At 39.2% G+C, this 15,960-nt stretch overlaps 1 protein-coding gene across 1 annotated transcript in view; it reads right to left on the bottom strand.

The window, feature by feature from the left end:
- Dbp80 (putative ATP-dependent RNA helicase Dbp80) overlaps positions 1 to 10,452 on the bottom strand; it is a 97,659-nt gene extending 87,207 nt beyond the window's left edge. Inside the window, exon 1 of the mRNA XM_068366297.1 lies at positions 10,257 to 10,452. Coding sequence (XP_068222398.1) covers positions 10,257 to 10,337 — 81 coding nt within the window. The 5' untranslated portion in view covers positions 10,338 to 10,452. The remainder of the gene's footprint in view (positions 1 to 10,256) is intronic.
- Positions 10,453 to 15,960: the final 5,508 nt, after the last annotated feature.

The following is a 15,960-nucleotide window of genomic DNA, read 5'->3' as shown; positions in this document are numbered from 1 at the left end:
TCTGGCTGCTGAAAACAAAGCGCCTACAGTACTTATTGTACTAGCTAGGGGCTTCCCTGCCTTCTGAAGTAACTATCAACAACTCATTATAAATTTTAACAGGCCCAGGTCCAGTGGAGCTGAAAACATACAGTACAGTACTGTACTTCTATTATAGGACAAGGGTCTGCCTTTGTTTTGGAACAATTCCTTTCAACTTTTATTCTTTCGATCGTCTCCCACGACACTAGAAGCTCCTGAGAACAGTTCAAACTTTGATTTCAAATTTTCTGTTAGTATTTATCAGTACTGGTAGCCATTTGCATTCTCCAGAGATGGTTTTACTGTCCTGTGCCTTTCTCTTGGCCAATCTCCTATCTCCGCAGATGCTATACTAGCTCTAACCCTAATAATAAGCGCACAAGCTCCTCCTCCAACAACAACACGTTCGAAACACGTCTGAGTCGACATTCATTTAAGCAGGATGTATTTATGAATATCGTTTCAAACAAGTTTCCATTTCTCTTTGATGTGCTTATTTCTAGCTAAGCTACAACCCTAGTTGGATAAGCAGGTTGCTATAAGTCCAAGGTCTCCAACAGGGAAAATAGTCCAGTGAGGAAAAGAAGTATGGAAATATAAAATAGTATGCCTGAGTGTACCCTCAAGCAAGAGAACTGTCCTGAAGGGACCGACTTGCGTTTCAAAGGCCTAGAAACCTTGCTCCATGGTTTCTTGCGTGAAACGCCTTCGGAAGACGAGGTAAAAATGGGCTCTCTCGTCTTATGGTAGGGGCGATCTTGACGAGATACGCCTGATACCATAGAGGGAACGTCTGTTCGTTGATCAAGGCCTCTCGAACCCATAAGTCGTACGACATTGCTTCTCCCCTGGGCTTGGGAGCTTGCAAGAGGTCCCGGACTAGGTGAACGACAGGCACGAACAGACGAACCCTCGGTCGCAACACTGTTCACAACACTTTGCGCACTAATCACTTTCCCACTTTCCGCCGTGGCACTATGGTACTTAAGTTCCTTCACGTCAGCCATGAGTTGATTACGGTCACTTGCTAATGCTTCAACTCTCTCCCCCAAGGCATGAATAGCACGTAACATGTCTTGCATAGACGGTTCCTGAGTGCTAGAAGGGGGGTTAGGAACAACCACTACAGGGGAAGGATTAGGTTCAGGGGCATGTGGAGAGGAAAAATCTACGGACCTAGATGAACTTCCCCTTACCCTATCTCTCTCTAGTCTGCGTGTGTACTTAGCATATTCGATCCAATCGAATTCCGAAAGGCCCACGCATTCCTCACACCGATCTCCCAATTGACAGGTTTTACCCCGACAATTGGAACAAACAGTATGAGGGTCGAGAGAAGCCTTTGGAAGATGCCTATTACAGTCCCTAGTATTACACTTTCGAAATCTAGGTACTTGAGAAGGGTCAGCCATTTTGAATTAGTCAAAGAAAATTCCAAAAACAATCCAAGTCATCAACAAATAATCCGATTCAATAAAGAGTTCAAGAGTTTATGTTGAGGAAAAACACCTGTACTGCGAAAGCTCAAACCAAAATAAAGTACTTCACCAAATATGATGGGAAAACTCCAGGTTCTACAGCGAGTATAAATACGTCTTGTCGTCAACGTCGACAGAGAAGAATTGAAGGTTTTGTTTACATACAAGAGTGGTATCTGGCCGACAGCTGGCGCTGGTGGGCACACCCACAACCTGCATAGCGATCGCTCGCGAGTTTTTTGAGTATGTTGTCTGTCGAGCCGCAGAGTTGCAGCTATTATATATTCACCGGCTAAGTTAAATATTTGAAATTATACGTTCCAACATTTTAAGAGCGTCCGAGATGGAAGACCTTGTCGTCTTGGAAAATCAAGTCTTGGACCAGGCTCCGAGTGTAGGAAGATCTAAACAGAGATGCAGATGGTGTCACCTAAAGGTCTAGGGAACGTCTCCTGTACGCCATACCAAAAATCCTTCCAGGGGTTGGGTTTTAGGTACATCGCTGCTCCTCCTACGATACGCTGCATAGGGATTGGCGTAAGTCTTGAGAAACTTGTACCAAATTTGTTGTCCTATGTTCCGGTGGCTCAAAAGTAAGAAACACTTTAGGCATGGGTGCAAGTTTCTATCGTTGTTCCAGATAATGTGGTTCCCAATCGTATGATTCCAGATCGTAAGCTTCCTGGTTGCTGTAAACGATAGTAGGGCTCCCGGTCATGGCAAATAACCGTAAGGCCAGCACATGTGAGAGCAAATGCAAATCTGAAAGGGGTGCACTCCCATAGCAGAACTCGTGGAAACAGATAAGGGCGCTCTCCAATATGAGCACACGCAGGCACAGATCAGGAATGGAGCAAACAAACTGGAGAAACCATGGGAACGCAAAGGTATGTAGATGAGGAGGCCCTCCTTTAGGAACACAAGCGTATATAATAGTTCGCTACTAGGCACACATGCAAACAAATTGGGGTAGGGGGAGCTATGAAGGCACACAAACAAGCGAGGTTACACTCCTGCAGGGGCGCATGCAAGTATGCCTGTACCCAGGAGAGGAGTTTCTTTTGCAAGCGCATGTTATCTCATCAACTCTTGGAGTTGTTAACGCAACTTGCATCGACTGTCCATAAATGGTAAAATGAAGGGTGGAGCCATTTCCTTCCGACCGGCAGCGTGAAGAACCGCCAAAAGTGCAGCCACTTCAAGTCCTCCTATCGGCTGAGTGCTACGATGTTCCGAGTCCTCAGTTACGATGACATTGCTGTCCCTAGTCCACACTCGAGAGGGAACAATAAAAGCATATGACAGCAGATTACACAGACAACTACCAGTCCGTTATAGATATTGGGAAAACTGCAAAACCTTTCTTCATTAATATCAATAAACAGCCAACAATTATCTAGGGAAATATAAAGTTAAAACCATCGGCTGTTGGCATCGGGAGTACCTCCATACTTTCTGGTTGCTAAAAACAAAGCACCTACAGTACTTATTGTCCTGGCTGGGGGCTTCCCTGCCTTCTTAAGTAACTATCAACAACTCATTATAAATTTTAACAGCCCCAGGTCCAGTGGAGCTGAAAACATACGGTACAGTACTGTACTTCTATTATAGGACAAGGGTCTGCCTTTGTTTTGGAACAATTCCTTTTAAGTTTTATTCTTTCGATCGTCTCCACGACACTAGAAGCTCCCGAGAACAGTTCAAACTTTGATTTCCAATTTTCTGTTAGTATTATCAGTACTGATAGCCATTTGCATTCTCCAGAGATGGTCTTACTGTCGTGTGCCTTTCTCTTGGCCAATCTCCTATCTCCGCAGATGCTATACTAGCTCTAACCCTAATGATAAGCGCACAAGCTCCTCCTCCAACAACACGTTCAAAACACGTCTGAGTTGACATTCATTTAAGCAGGATGTGTTTATGAATGTCGTTTCAAACAAGCAGCCATTTCTCTTTGATGTGCTCACACCTAGCTAAGCTACAACCCTAGTTGGATAAGCAGGTTGCTATAAGTCCAAGGTCTCCAACAGGGAAAATAGTCCAGTGAGGAAAAGAAGTATGGAAATATAAAATAGTATGCCTGAGTGTACCCTCAAGCAAGAGAACTCTACTCCCAAGGCAATGGAAGACTATGGTACAGAGGCTATGCTTCCATGTCCCTTTGTCTTAAGTAACTTCGTTCCCAAGCGGGTCCCTTATAAATACCAAAGAAAATGGCTGTTATCTTGATAAGTAAATACATTAGAACTTGGAGCTGATCCTATATTATATTTATATGAGGTACGTTTGAGAATTAACATTGAATATTGACAAATTCGACGTTTACCGTATGATTACGAGCATAACTGACGCAAACCAACGTTATGAACATCAAGTCGAAACTTGACGTGAAAATATATAATAATGAGAAGAAAACTTACAAAAGTATACATGTTACCATAATTGTATCTATTAACCCTTTTACCCCCAAAGGACGTACTGGTACGTTTCACAAAAGCCATCCCTTTACCCCCATTGACGTACCGGTACGTCCTTACAAAAAAATGCTATAAAAATTTGTTTTTCATATTTTTTGATAATTTTTTGAGAAAATTCAGGCATCTTCCAAGAGAATGAGACCAACCTGACCTCTCTATGACAAAAATTAAGGTTGTTAGAGCAATTTAAAAAAAAATATACTGCAAAATGTGCTGGGAAAAAATAACCCCCTGGGGGTTAAGGGTTGGAAATTTCCAAATAGCCTGGGGGTAAAAGGGTTAATTATTCACTAACAGGTTTTTGCTCAGCTGTGACTCGCTTCACTCGCAATTAAACATTATATTACTGCTCCTCTGTTCCGGCAGCCAGTACATGTTACGCTATGCACGTTGGCCGAGTGGGTAAAAACTCCCCGGACAAAATTTCGGTGACTCATCCGCCTATCACGAGCCTGGATTTGGGTTCGAGAAAACTACGGTACGAAGAGACCTGATCCCAAGGCTAGGGCACTATCCAAGACTTAGAGAACAATGGTTTGATTTTGGAGTGTCCTTCTCCTAGATGAGCTGCTTACCATAACTGGAGAGTCTCTTCTACCCTTACCAAGAGAAAAGTGGCCACTGAACAATTGCAGGTTCTTTTAACACAATTGATGACATTAGGAAATATTATCAATCGTCATTACCGAGTTGCAACTTGAAGTCTTAGGGTAAGCTAAGGATAGGGCAGTCTAAGGGAGGCTACAGCACTCCCCCATGGGTAAGCAGATAAGGAAACAGCTCCTAGGTTAGGTTAGATGGGGGGGGGCTATGTATTCGTTTCAGATTCAAAGTATGGTTTTTCATTAAAAATTCCTATAAATTGGAAAATACAGATTTTTGCCAACTATTTTCATGAGAATAGTTTAAAGTACCTGTAAATAAATAAGAAAAATTTTTTCATCGACATTATTATGAATATTATACTATTCTGCAATTTTATCAGGTAGTATCCTTATCTACCGAAGGAGGAGAGATATCAACGTCGGGAGAGACGTACAGCTCGTCTGCAATCTAATCAAATATTATCCTGAGATTCCAAAAATAATTCCAGGAAAGATCAAAATAAAAATGTATTTTTCAATTTAGAATAAATTTTCTGATACTCAACTGCACAATCAACATTTGCCGATAGATTTTGTTACGGCAAGTTGCTTCCAATTTAATTTACTCTAATCCATTTACGTAAGTATATTAGTTAATTTATAAATGTTCATGTTAATTAATGATAAGAATTATCTAAGATTCCGTTAATTTAACGAGCTGGTAGGCCGACGTAGCATAGAAAATTCTTATAATTGTCTATACATGTCGTTTGCCAGTTATCCAACAATCATATTTGATTTGGTAGCCATCTGTTCTAACAAGAACAATCTGCCGGCTCAATTTTTGATTCCAGAGCAATAGCATAACAACTTAAGGCGACCAAGGGCGCTCGGGGCTTGTGTGGTATCCTTCTTGGGGAAAGTCGCTAGCTGGCTCCATCCTAGTCCTAGTAGAGGACTTTGGCAATGTTTTGGAGTCCTTAGATTCCTTCCTGGGAAAGATGTAGGACTCCAACATAGACGAGGATGGCATGTTCCTTTCAATCCCCGCCTGAGAAGACATCTCGGCGCGAGGAGAGGTTTCTCTCATTGGTGCGATGGGGGAAAGTCTCTCCTAGCGTGATTCCTCTAGGAACGGGAAATCTTCGTCCGAAAGGGAAGGAGAGACAGTCTGGGGGAAAGAAGGAACCTGCCTCGAAGGTCTGCGTGGAGTCAGTTTTGCCATTGGAGAAGTTACCGCGTCTGGAACTCCTCTTTTTCTCTTCAAAGGGGTAAAAGCAGCCATGGAACTGTGCCCTAATTCAGAGAAGACAGGCTTGAAAGCCTGTGTTACGGCTCTGATTAGTGCACCGAACCAGGGCTGTTGGCTGACAAACGCTCTGTCAGACATACCCCTTGAAGGGACAGGAAATGAAGGATCCCTGGGAGGAGTTCTTATCATTGGTGGGTTCGCTTGAAATGGCTTTGGGGTCCTGGACCCCTCTAGATGTTTCCCTTCTCCTACAATACGTGGTGGTATGCGCTTGAGGAAAGGGGAATGAGGCGATGGCGACCTTACCGTGCGTAGTTCAGCAGTCTCGCACGCGGGAGGATATTGACGCTCGCGCGAGGGAGAATACCGGGACGCGCGCGAGAGATGCTGGCGTGACTGATGACGTACAGGAGCGCGTACGCGCGCGGGCGGTCGCGCAGGATCATGGCGTCGAGTACGCGCGTGCCTGTACCAGTCGTAGGGCGCGCAGGAGAAAGACCCCTAGCGCGCGGGCGCGCAGTTGAAGCCAGTGATGCTCGTGGGCGCGAATCCGTAGAAGAGGATAGGCGAGTGCGCGTATCCTCGCGGGAGAAGGCTGGCGCAATGGCATTAGCTGGCGCGTGGGAGAAGTCAGTTTAGTTGACTTCCCAGTAGCGCCCAGATCAGTAGCTCGTTGTTGAGCAGGAGAGTTGACTGCTGGGCGTGAGCGTTGGCGCGCAGCTGGGCGTGGGCTCATAGGCCTAGGCCCTGGCAAGGCCTGGCACGCAGGAGAACGTGGGCACGTATGTGCGTGAGGGAGTGCATAGCACGTAGTGGAGCTGTGCTCCTGTTGGGACGTATGTGCGTGTTGGCGCATACGCCCTTGATGCCCTGTGTTAGGGTTTATTGATGGGGCCTGACAAGCTACTAGAGCGCGTTCATCAGGTTTCATTGGCGCATAGCGCGTATCTGGGTGCGCGCCTTAGCGTGCTCAGATGAAACCTTGCTAGGTTTATATAAGAACGGTGACGGCAGGTCGCCAGGTCTGTCGGGTGGAAGGTCGACGTGTCCTTTAAAAGGACGACCTTCCACCGAAGGAGATCGCGAACGATCTGCAGAAAGGTCCAGGATCAATGCAGGAACAGTGATCGGTGATTGTTGTCGAGGTTCCTCTGCAGGGGACTGCATCGAAGATGTCGAACCAAAGAGGCGCCTCCTCACCGCAGGTGAAGGAAGGCCTCTTTGGCGAAGAGGAAGGCTCGCCTTGCGATGAATGCGCCCTCTGGGGGCCGTAAGGTCAGCGAGCTGACCTTCTGCAGTCCTCCGAAGGGGAGTCTCTGTAAGTGAACTCCCCCGAGGGGATGAAACACTAGCAGGATAGACTGACGTTGGACTTAGTTTCTCCCTCGTAGGCAGAACAGAGACGGGAGAAACTAAGCCGTCAGCTACCGTAGGGTTTGAAGAGGCAGAGGTGATGGGTGATACCGCATTGGATACCTCTGACACCACAACGTCGACAAGAAACATAAGATCAACCTCTGACGGTGCCGGCGATTGCTTGACAGCGGCACCCAATCGTATGTAGTTAAGCAAAACCTCCTTAGAGGGCGAACATGTAAGCCCCAAGGAGGACCAAAGCTGAAAAAGGGGGGTTAGTGATATATCCTACCCCGGGGGGAGAGGTAGAGCTGCTTTGCTAGGGGAAGCAACGTCATCTCTCGAGCCCCGAGTTTGGTAAACAGTACATCAGTCTACGCTACCACTCGATGGTTTCTCGAAATAGACCGACCGAGTGGGAGCTTCGGAGGAGGTTTGGGCAACGGAAGAAGAGGCCTTGGGTTTTTCTCCTTTCAAAGAAACTTTCGAAGGAGTAATATCCCGTTTGGACTTCTTCCGTCGTCGCGAAAACCTCTCCCACTGGGAGGTAGACCACTCCCAACACCTGTTGTTTGCTGTCACACCGTTGGCCCCTACAAGAAGGACAAAGGGCGTAAGGATCGGTCTCGACCGCCAACATGAATGTTCCACAGGGGCGGTCGGGAAACCCAGGACAGGTGCGCATAATCGCAGAGGCCAACTTCACAAACAGAACTAGAAAAAGACAAAAGCATTAAATGGCTGCCAAATGACGGCGAGGATGAGAGCGGACACGTCCGACTACCATTCGAGCCTAGAGCAAAGTGAGCTCAAGCACAGGTGTGTGAGAGGGGAGGGGGGTAGCAAGCTACCCTCCCCTACCCCCGTTAACTAGCGGTGTGGGTAGTAAACCCTCGTTAAAAATTAATGGCTTGTCATTTCAGCTACGCCGAAAGTAATACCCCTATTAAATAGCGTGGTTTGTATTCCAGTTAGGTAACAAACAACTTTTTCCTATAGAAAAATGCATTTCTCTCGACAATGACACTTATTTCTACTGCAATTAAATACCTAATGATATATATATATATATATATATATATATATATATATATATATATATCCGCCGATAATAGAGGACCCCCAGTGGGAACCCGGGGTTTTGGGTTGGGAAAACATACGTGGAAAACAGTATATAATGGTAAAATAAACCCTTTCTTCTTTATAAATTATTTTCTTGGACATACCGTATAAATCCATGGAAAACTGCACAAATTATCTATATCCTATACTACTGGTATATTTTTCATTTTTTTTGTTGACATTCTACGAAGCGGTTGTATTCGCTCCCGTTCGTATGTACATACTGTACCAGTTTTAGAATATCTGCACATAAACCCTGTCCCCCTTTATTTCGACCAATAGTATTACTCATTTTCTTATAAACCTTCTACTTGATCTGACCAATCTTATACCATATGTGCCCATTCTTTTATGCAATACCTACATGGACACATTACGTTTTATCCAAGCCGTTCTTCTAATACCGTAGGTTTACTCAGCACCCCCGTGGACATATTTTTTACCCTAATTAATCTAGTATACTACGAGACTTAACCCCCTAATATCATCATGTATTCGTCTATGCCATATTTCTCTGTTTCCATTCCCCTTTCAAGCGTTTTATCCCTTATTACAACAATTTAATTTATTGCCGTTAAATATTTATTATAACCTTCATTCTCTCACTATTTTCTTTTGTCATACATGTAGTTATCACCTTAACACACCCAGTTTTCTCATAAATACTTGCTCTGAACAAGTTTCCCTTGTTCTTGTTGTTGGGCGGAGGGATTCGCCTTTCCATCGGCACCTCCTTGGTTTTCTTCTTTATTCTAATTCTTTCATCTTCTCTCTTTTTTTCCACATTTGATAGATATATTCTTTTCTTTTCTCTATTCCTTCTTTCTTGAACAGCACGTTTCCTATTATCTTCTTCTTTTCTTCTTCATACGGCTGTTGCAATTCCACTATTTTTCTTCTTTCGTCGCTGAAGTCTGGACACTCAAGAATGAAGTGGGCGAGGTCTTCATTCAAGTTTACCCTTCCCAAGGCTTTTTCCGTGTTAAGCCTTAGTCCATGCTCTACTTTTTACGTGTACTATTATGAAACACCCTATAGAAACATGTAACGGCTGTAGTTAACAGTATCAAAAGCCACAGGGAAGTTTCATTGAAATTTCCCCGATGATCCCCAGCCTTTTATTCTTCTTTTATTATTCTTACTTTGTTTAATTATCTGGATAGTGAATGCAGTTCATTATTAAAGTTATATTGATGTTATCGTGCGCAGCTCAACATTACTGCTTGCCAGTACATACGGCGATTGACGTTTCTATTTTTCGGCGAGCGAAGCGAGCCCAAGGCGGAAGAAAAACCATTAGATTTATTCAGGGTAAAACATTGCTGTTAGCGTGCGCAGCTCAACATTTACCTCTTGCCAGTACATAGGGAACTTGATGTTTTCATTTTTTCGTGACCGAAGCGAGCGCACGGCGAAGCGAAAACCATTAGTTATGGTAAATCCTTTAAAACAGAAAATATACGTTTTCCTGTAAAAAACTGATTTTTCTCTTTATCTGCAGTTAAAATGAAGGTCAAATTTGGTTAAAGCACATTATTAACTGGGAGAAAACATATGTTTTCAGATCGAAATGTTTCCCCGTCCTTAAATATAATTTTACCGCGATTTGTACGTTGTAGGTTTGAAGAGCCCCATTCCATTTTTATTTTAGATGACCTAAATAATAATTTACTATACTGCAACACTATTTTACAGGCCAAATATAACTGCCCTTCCGACCTACATCTTAGCCTACCCCACCAGGATAAGAGAACGGGGTAATTTTGTATATTATTCCGAGAACTGTAACCCTAGAGTAAATACATTTTAAATAAACCTTCATATTACTACGAAATATGATCTGTAGGGTTCATCTAAACATCTAAAGACTATTATATTATAGAAATTCTAAGCGAAGTCTGAAATACCCAGCCTGGGGTCCTGCCTCCCGTCGTAGGACCTCCTCCTCCGAAGGACTCTACGTTACCTTGGCGGCGATCTCATCCTCTTCAGGACACTCGTTCCCTTCCTGGAGCTCGGCGGCTTTAGCCCAGTCGTCGCTGCTCATTTTGGGGTGGAATCAAGTTAAGTGGAACTATAATAACACTTAAATAAGTAATAAAGTAATCACTTATACGAGACGACTCACTTACAAACACAAGTGTTTAGATGGACTACTTAACTTTGGGTCGTTGGTGACCAGTCGGGGCGTTTGTTTATTGAATGATGTTATTATTTATGGATTTATTTAAGGATTCTGGACTCTTTATTACTTTTAAGAATATATTTTAGATATTTATTAATATTTATTATATAGTTTTTAATATAAATATCATTATATATTATATATTTCCGAATTAGTACTAAAATTCCAGTTGTTGGTGACCGATTCGGCGTTAGTTAATGTACTTAAACTGAATAATTATACTATTTAAGGATTTATTTAGGGATTCTGGACTCTTTATTACTTATAAGAATATATTTTATATATTTATTAATATTTATTATATAGTTTTTAATATAAGTATCATTATATATTATATATTTTCGAATTAGCACTAAAATCTCAGCTGTTGGTGACCGATTATCCAAGGATTTATTTAAGGATTCTGGACTCTTTATTACTTATAAGAATATATTTTAGATATTTATTAATATTTATTATATATATTTTAATATAAATAATATTATTACATATATATTTAGACCTAGTACTAAAGTTCCGGATGTTGGTGACCGGTCTGGTGTTTGTTTATGATAATAAATATATTAATTTTTAGGCTTCTAGTAATATTTATTTCATAGTAATTACTATTATATATATATAAATATTTGATAAACATATATATAATTACAAAAGTATAATTGATTATCGTAATATATAGTTTTCTTATTTTACATGCGATTTTGTTAAATGTAATTATTATCTATTAAATCTATTTCTTATTTACATAAGAGTCTTTAATATATTAATTACTATTCATTTTATATAATTCAATAAAAGTATATTGTTACATATATATTATATATTATATATCATACAATCGATTATGTAGTATATAAGCTACTGTTTCATTCGAAGTTTATTTTATAATTTTAAACTATGATTTAGATGAATAATCATTTTATGATTTATTTTAAGATACAATAAAGGTTTATTTTTCTTGTTTTATAAAGTAAATTAATGAAAACAAGAGTGTTTTTGTCTCACGCTAAGATTTTTTCCATTGCTGGAGTAGGCTTATTTCTTTTCCAAATTCAACCAGTTACTTTACTCTTGAAAGCCTTAATATCTTTAATTATTCATTTGTCTCGTGGGAGCCTATATATTTAAAGGCTCTAAAACCTACAGTAGTCATATATCTAGGTTATAATAGTTTGAAACTATCTGTGACTATTCACGTGTCAGGATGATTTGTTGGTTGCACAATCTTTAGCAATTCTCTTATTGATCAACTCATATTTAATTGAATTATAACTTTCATTATTAGATGTTCTATCTTTGTTTTTACTAATGCATGATATTTGCTCCTTCTTTCTTACTAATTATGGGTTTATTACATTCTATTTTATTTGAATCTTAAAACTCTTTAAAAGGAATCATGTTATGAATTAGGTAAAGAAAATAAAGTAAATTTGGCTATAAACAGACTTAAATGTAAAACAAAGATTTTACTATTGAAGTATTTACGCAAAATAGTATAATAATTTTCTAAAATAATTGAGTAAATAAATAAACAATTTAGTATTAAAGTTTTGCGATAAAAAGCAAGTCTTTAGCAATAGGTGACTTCCAGGAATCGTTCAGTAAAACTTCCACGTTCTTTTTAAATATATATATCGACAGTTCAAGAGCTTTAAGGTAAATTGTATTCTTATATTTTTTTCGTTGCAACTTTGTAAATTATATTAAATTTCAACAATCTTTCCATTTACCAACATTTGTGACACATTTCCGTGGCCTGAAGATTGGAGACCCCAACAATCTCTGGGGTCGCTTATCTTCAGGTGGAAAAAATTGGGGTCTTTTTTTTCTTCAGGTGAGGAATTTAAATCTAAGAATGGGACTAACAAGCTAACTAACCAGTTTATAAGTTAATTATTATTAGTCTAACGATATGAGTGAGACTAACCAATAAAAGTTCTAACCAACTTATCTATATGGTAGCAAATATACCTTTTCTAAATTAACCTTATTTAAAAAAAATCTTATTTTTCTTTAATGGCTAAGAGACTAAGCTGTCTTCTATAAAAGATAATTATGTGTAGAAATTCCAATTTAAGGAGTATAATAAATTCAAAAGCAAAATTTCTATTTTAAGGACTCATTTTTTTGCTAAATCTAAACTTTCACTGCAAAAGTGGATTCAGGATAATATTCTAAACATTTCAGAACAAAAATATGATTGATATTTACAGTTTCCTTTTAAGAAAATGCGTGGATGCAAGAGAGAATTTTCAATACATATTTACAATGATATATGTGGTTTGAAAGGTGTTTTAATGGTAGGTTCGATTATTTTTGTACTGAAATTGCTTTCAGTAGAATATGAATTGTTTGTATAAATTTGTTCTTTTTAACAAATATTTCATAAAGTAGTTTTAATGAATATATATTTTTTTCCTTTTCTTTCTATAGTAAAATAGATCACTTGGAGATGTCAATAAGCTGGGGTCGCTTATCTTCAGGTGAAGAAAATCAGGGTCTCTCTTCTTCAGGTGAGTGTAGTTGGGGTCCTTTATCTTCAGGAGAACTATTTGGGGTCGCTTATCTTCAGGTGTTCCCTAGACACACTCATTGTACTCGAAACGATTATTATAGTTTTATTTGATATGCGTTTAGTTTAAGCCTACACTAAATCAGGAGAAATTGATATTCATAATGATTACAAAACAATTCTTCTTCGCTCAAGGGGGTTAACTACTGAACTGTAATTTCTCAATGGCCACTTTCCTCTTGGCAAGGTTAGAAGAGACTCTGGTTATGGTAAACAGCTCTTCTAGGAGAAGGACACTCCAAAATCAAACCATAGTTCTCTAGTCTTTGGTAATGCCATAGCCTCTGCACCATGGTCTTCCATTGTCTTGGTGGTAGAGTTCTCTTGCTTGAGGCTACATTTAAATCCAGATGTCTAGCCCTTATACTCCGTGAGGCTACGATCATGGCTTTACCGCTAGAGCCCGTGATTATTATTATTATTATTATTATTAAATGCTAAGCCACAACCCTAGTTGGAAAAGCAGGATGCTATAAGCCCAGGGGCCCCAACAGGGAAAATAGCCCAGTGAGGAAAGGAAATAAGGAAATAAGGAGATAAGGAAAAATAGAACATTTTAGGAAGAGTAACAATATTAAAATAAATATTTCCTATTTAAAATATAAAAACTTTAACAGAACAAGAGGAAGAGAAACTAGATAGAAAAGTGTGCCCAAGTGTACCCTCAAGCAAGAGAACTCTAACCCAAGGCAGTGTAAGACCATGGTACAGAGGCTATGGCACTACTCAGGAATAGAGAACAATGGTTTGATTTTGGAGTGTCCTTCTCCTAGAAGAGCTGCTTACCATAGCTAAAGAGTCTCTTCTACCCTTACCAAGAGGAAAGTAGCCACTAAACAATTACAGTGCAGTAGTTAACCCCTTGGGTGAAGAAGAATTGTCTAGTAATCACAGTGTTGTCAGGTGTGTGAGGACAGAAGAGATTCTGTAAAGGATAGGCCACACTATTCGGTGTCTGTGTAGGCAAAGGGAAAGAACCGTAACCAGAGAGAAGGGTCCTATGTAGTACTGTCTGGCCAGTCAAAGGACCCCATAACTCTCTAGTGGTAGTATCTCAACGGGCGGCTGGTGCCCAGGCCAACCTACTACCTATGAGGCCATGATTGTGGCTTGCTAATCCCCTATTCAATTTCCCCGCTCTCACGTCCTCACTAGACAATTTTGGTGGCCTGGATACGTCACAGCAATGCTTCCTTCCCATTGGCTCAATGATTCACTAATGTAGCAACCAATGACATTATCACCTTTTGTTTTGGCTTTGGTTTTGGTCAGGGTTGCCAGATATTCTAAATGAGAAAAAGCCAACTTATAATCAACCACAGCTTTAAAAGGTCAGTCCAATATTAGAAAAAGGCCAAAAATATAGTATTTAAAGCCCACCTTTTTTATGTCATTACTAAAGGCCAACTAATTTTAAAAAAAAGACAATTTTGGGATATTTTGGCCTGAAAAAAGGCGAAACTGGCAACACTGAATAAAACCTTAAATGTGGTTGCTTTCGGCGCTAGGTTCAGGGTTGTCAGATTTCTAAATAAGAAAAGGCCAACTTCTAATCAACAAAAGCTTTTAAAAGGTCAAACCATTTGTAGAAAAAGCCCAAATATATAGTATTTAAGAATCGTATTTTTTTCATTACTAATGTCCAACCAATTAAAAAAAAAAGCCAAATTTGAGGTTTTTTGGCCTGAAAAAAGGCCAAACTGGCAACCCTGGCTAGGTTTCCTTGTTGTGTGACACGAACTTATTGGCTACATCTTTTACGTAATATTTCGTATTTTATGCCAATATTTATTAATATAATGGTTTCCTCTGATTCTTGAATGTTTTCTGCGTTTTGTAATGAATGAAAAATGTTTGGCAAAGCACTGAAGAACGGGATTTCATTCATAAGAGTTTGTTTACAAAGACGACATCTTTGGCAAAACGTTTTTGTGTTGCTGTGCTGTTTGTGTTGTCCATGTGAAATTTGAGTTGTAATTTGTATTGCGAGCGTTTATTGTGACTTAGTATCAGTTTATATATATTAAATGCCAAAGTGTGATGCAGGATAACTACTACAAAGGGAAAAACACGCCTAAATGTTATCCTTGTTATTTTTTTCGTTTTGACAGCTGGACGTAAATACAAGCACGTGAGTACACAATGTAAACATTACTTATTACATACATTTTTATATAGTTTTAGAAGCATATTTAATTCTGTGCTACTTAGTTATATAGTGTTTTAATTCTCTATTATTTTACGGCATATTATCTATAATAACACACTCTTTTAGGAAATAAAATATAGGATAAGCCAAATAGTTTCGCTTGAAAATTTTTGTAACACTTTTCATACATGGGAAACACATAACTTATGAGGACCTTTTTCATTGTAATAATTGAACAGAGTAATGATAAAACACATATATGTGAGTAACACTTTGTTTTGAGTATGATTTTGTTTGTGTCTTGTACTTGTGTATGTCTTTATGAATGTAACTTACAGTTTTCTCCGCTGGTCTTTGGTGTTGCCTGTTTCAATTTTGTGTGTGTACACATATATGTGTGTAAATATATATATATATATATATATATATATATATATATATATATATATATATATATATATATACATATATATATATTTATTTATTTATATATATATTTATATATATATATATGTATATATATATATGTATATATATATATATATATATATATATATATATATATATATATATATATATATATATATATATATATATATATATAAGTACTTTTCATTATTATGGATGATGAGAATGATATAGGAGTTTTACCCAGTCAGAGACTTTAGATGATGATGATAGCAATTATAATGGCTGTGATACTAGTGAGGAAGATATTTCTACTGATGATGAAAGTGAGAATGATGATGTATCAGTTGATGAAA

The sequence above is a fragment of the Palaemon carinicauda genome, chromosome 43 (genome assembly GCF_036898095.1).
Source record: "Palaemon carinicauda isolate YSFRI2023 chromosome 43, ASM3689809v2, whole genome shotgun sequence".
Classification (NCBI taxonomy): domain Eukaryota; kingdom Metazoa; phylum Arthropoda; class Malacostraca; order Decapoda; family Palaemonidae; genus Palaemon; species Palaemon carinicauda.
The sequence above is the reverse complement of the archived record's forward strand: the minus strand, read 5'-3'. Positions and strand labels throughout refer to the sequence as shown.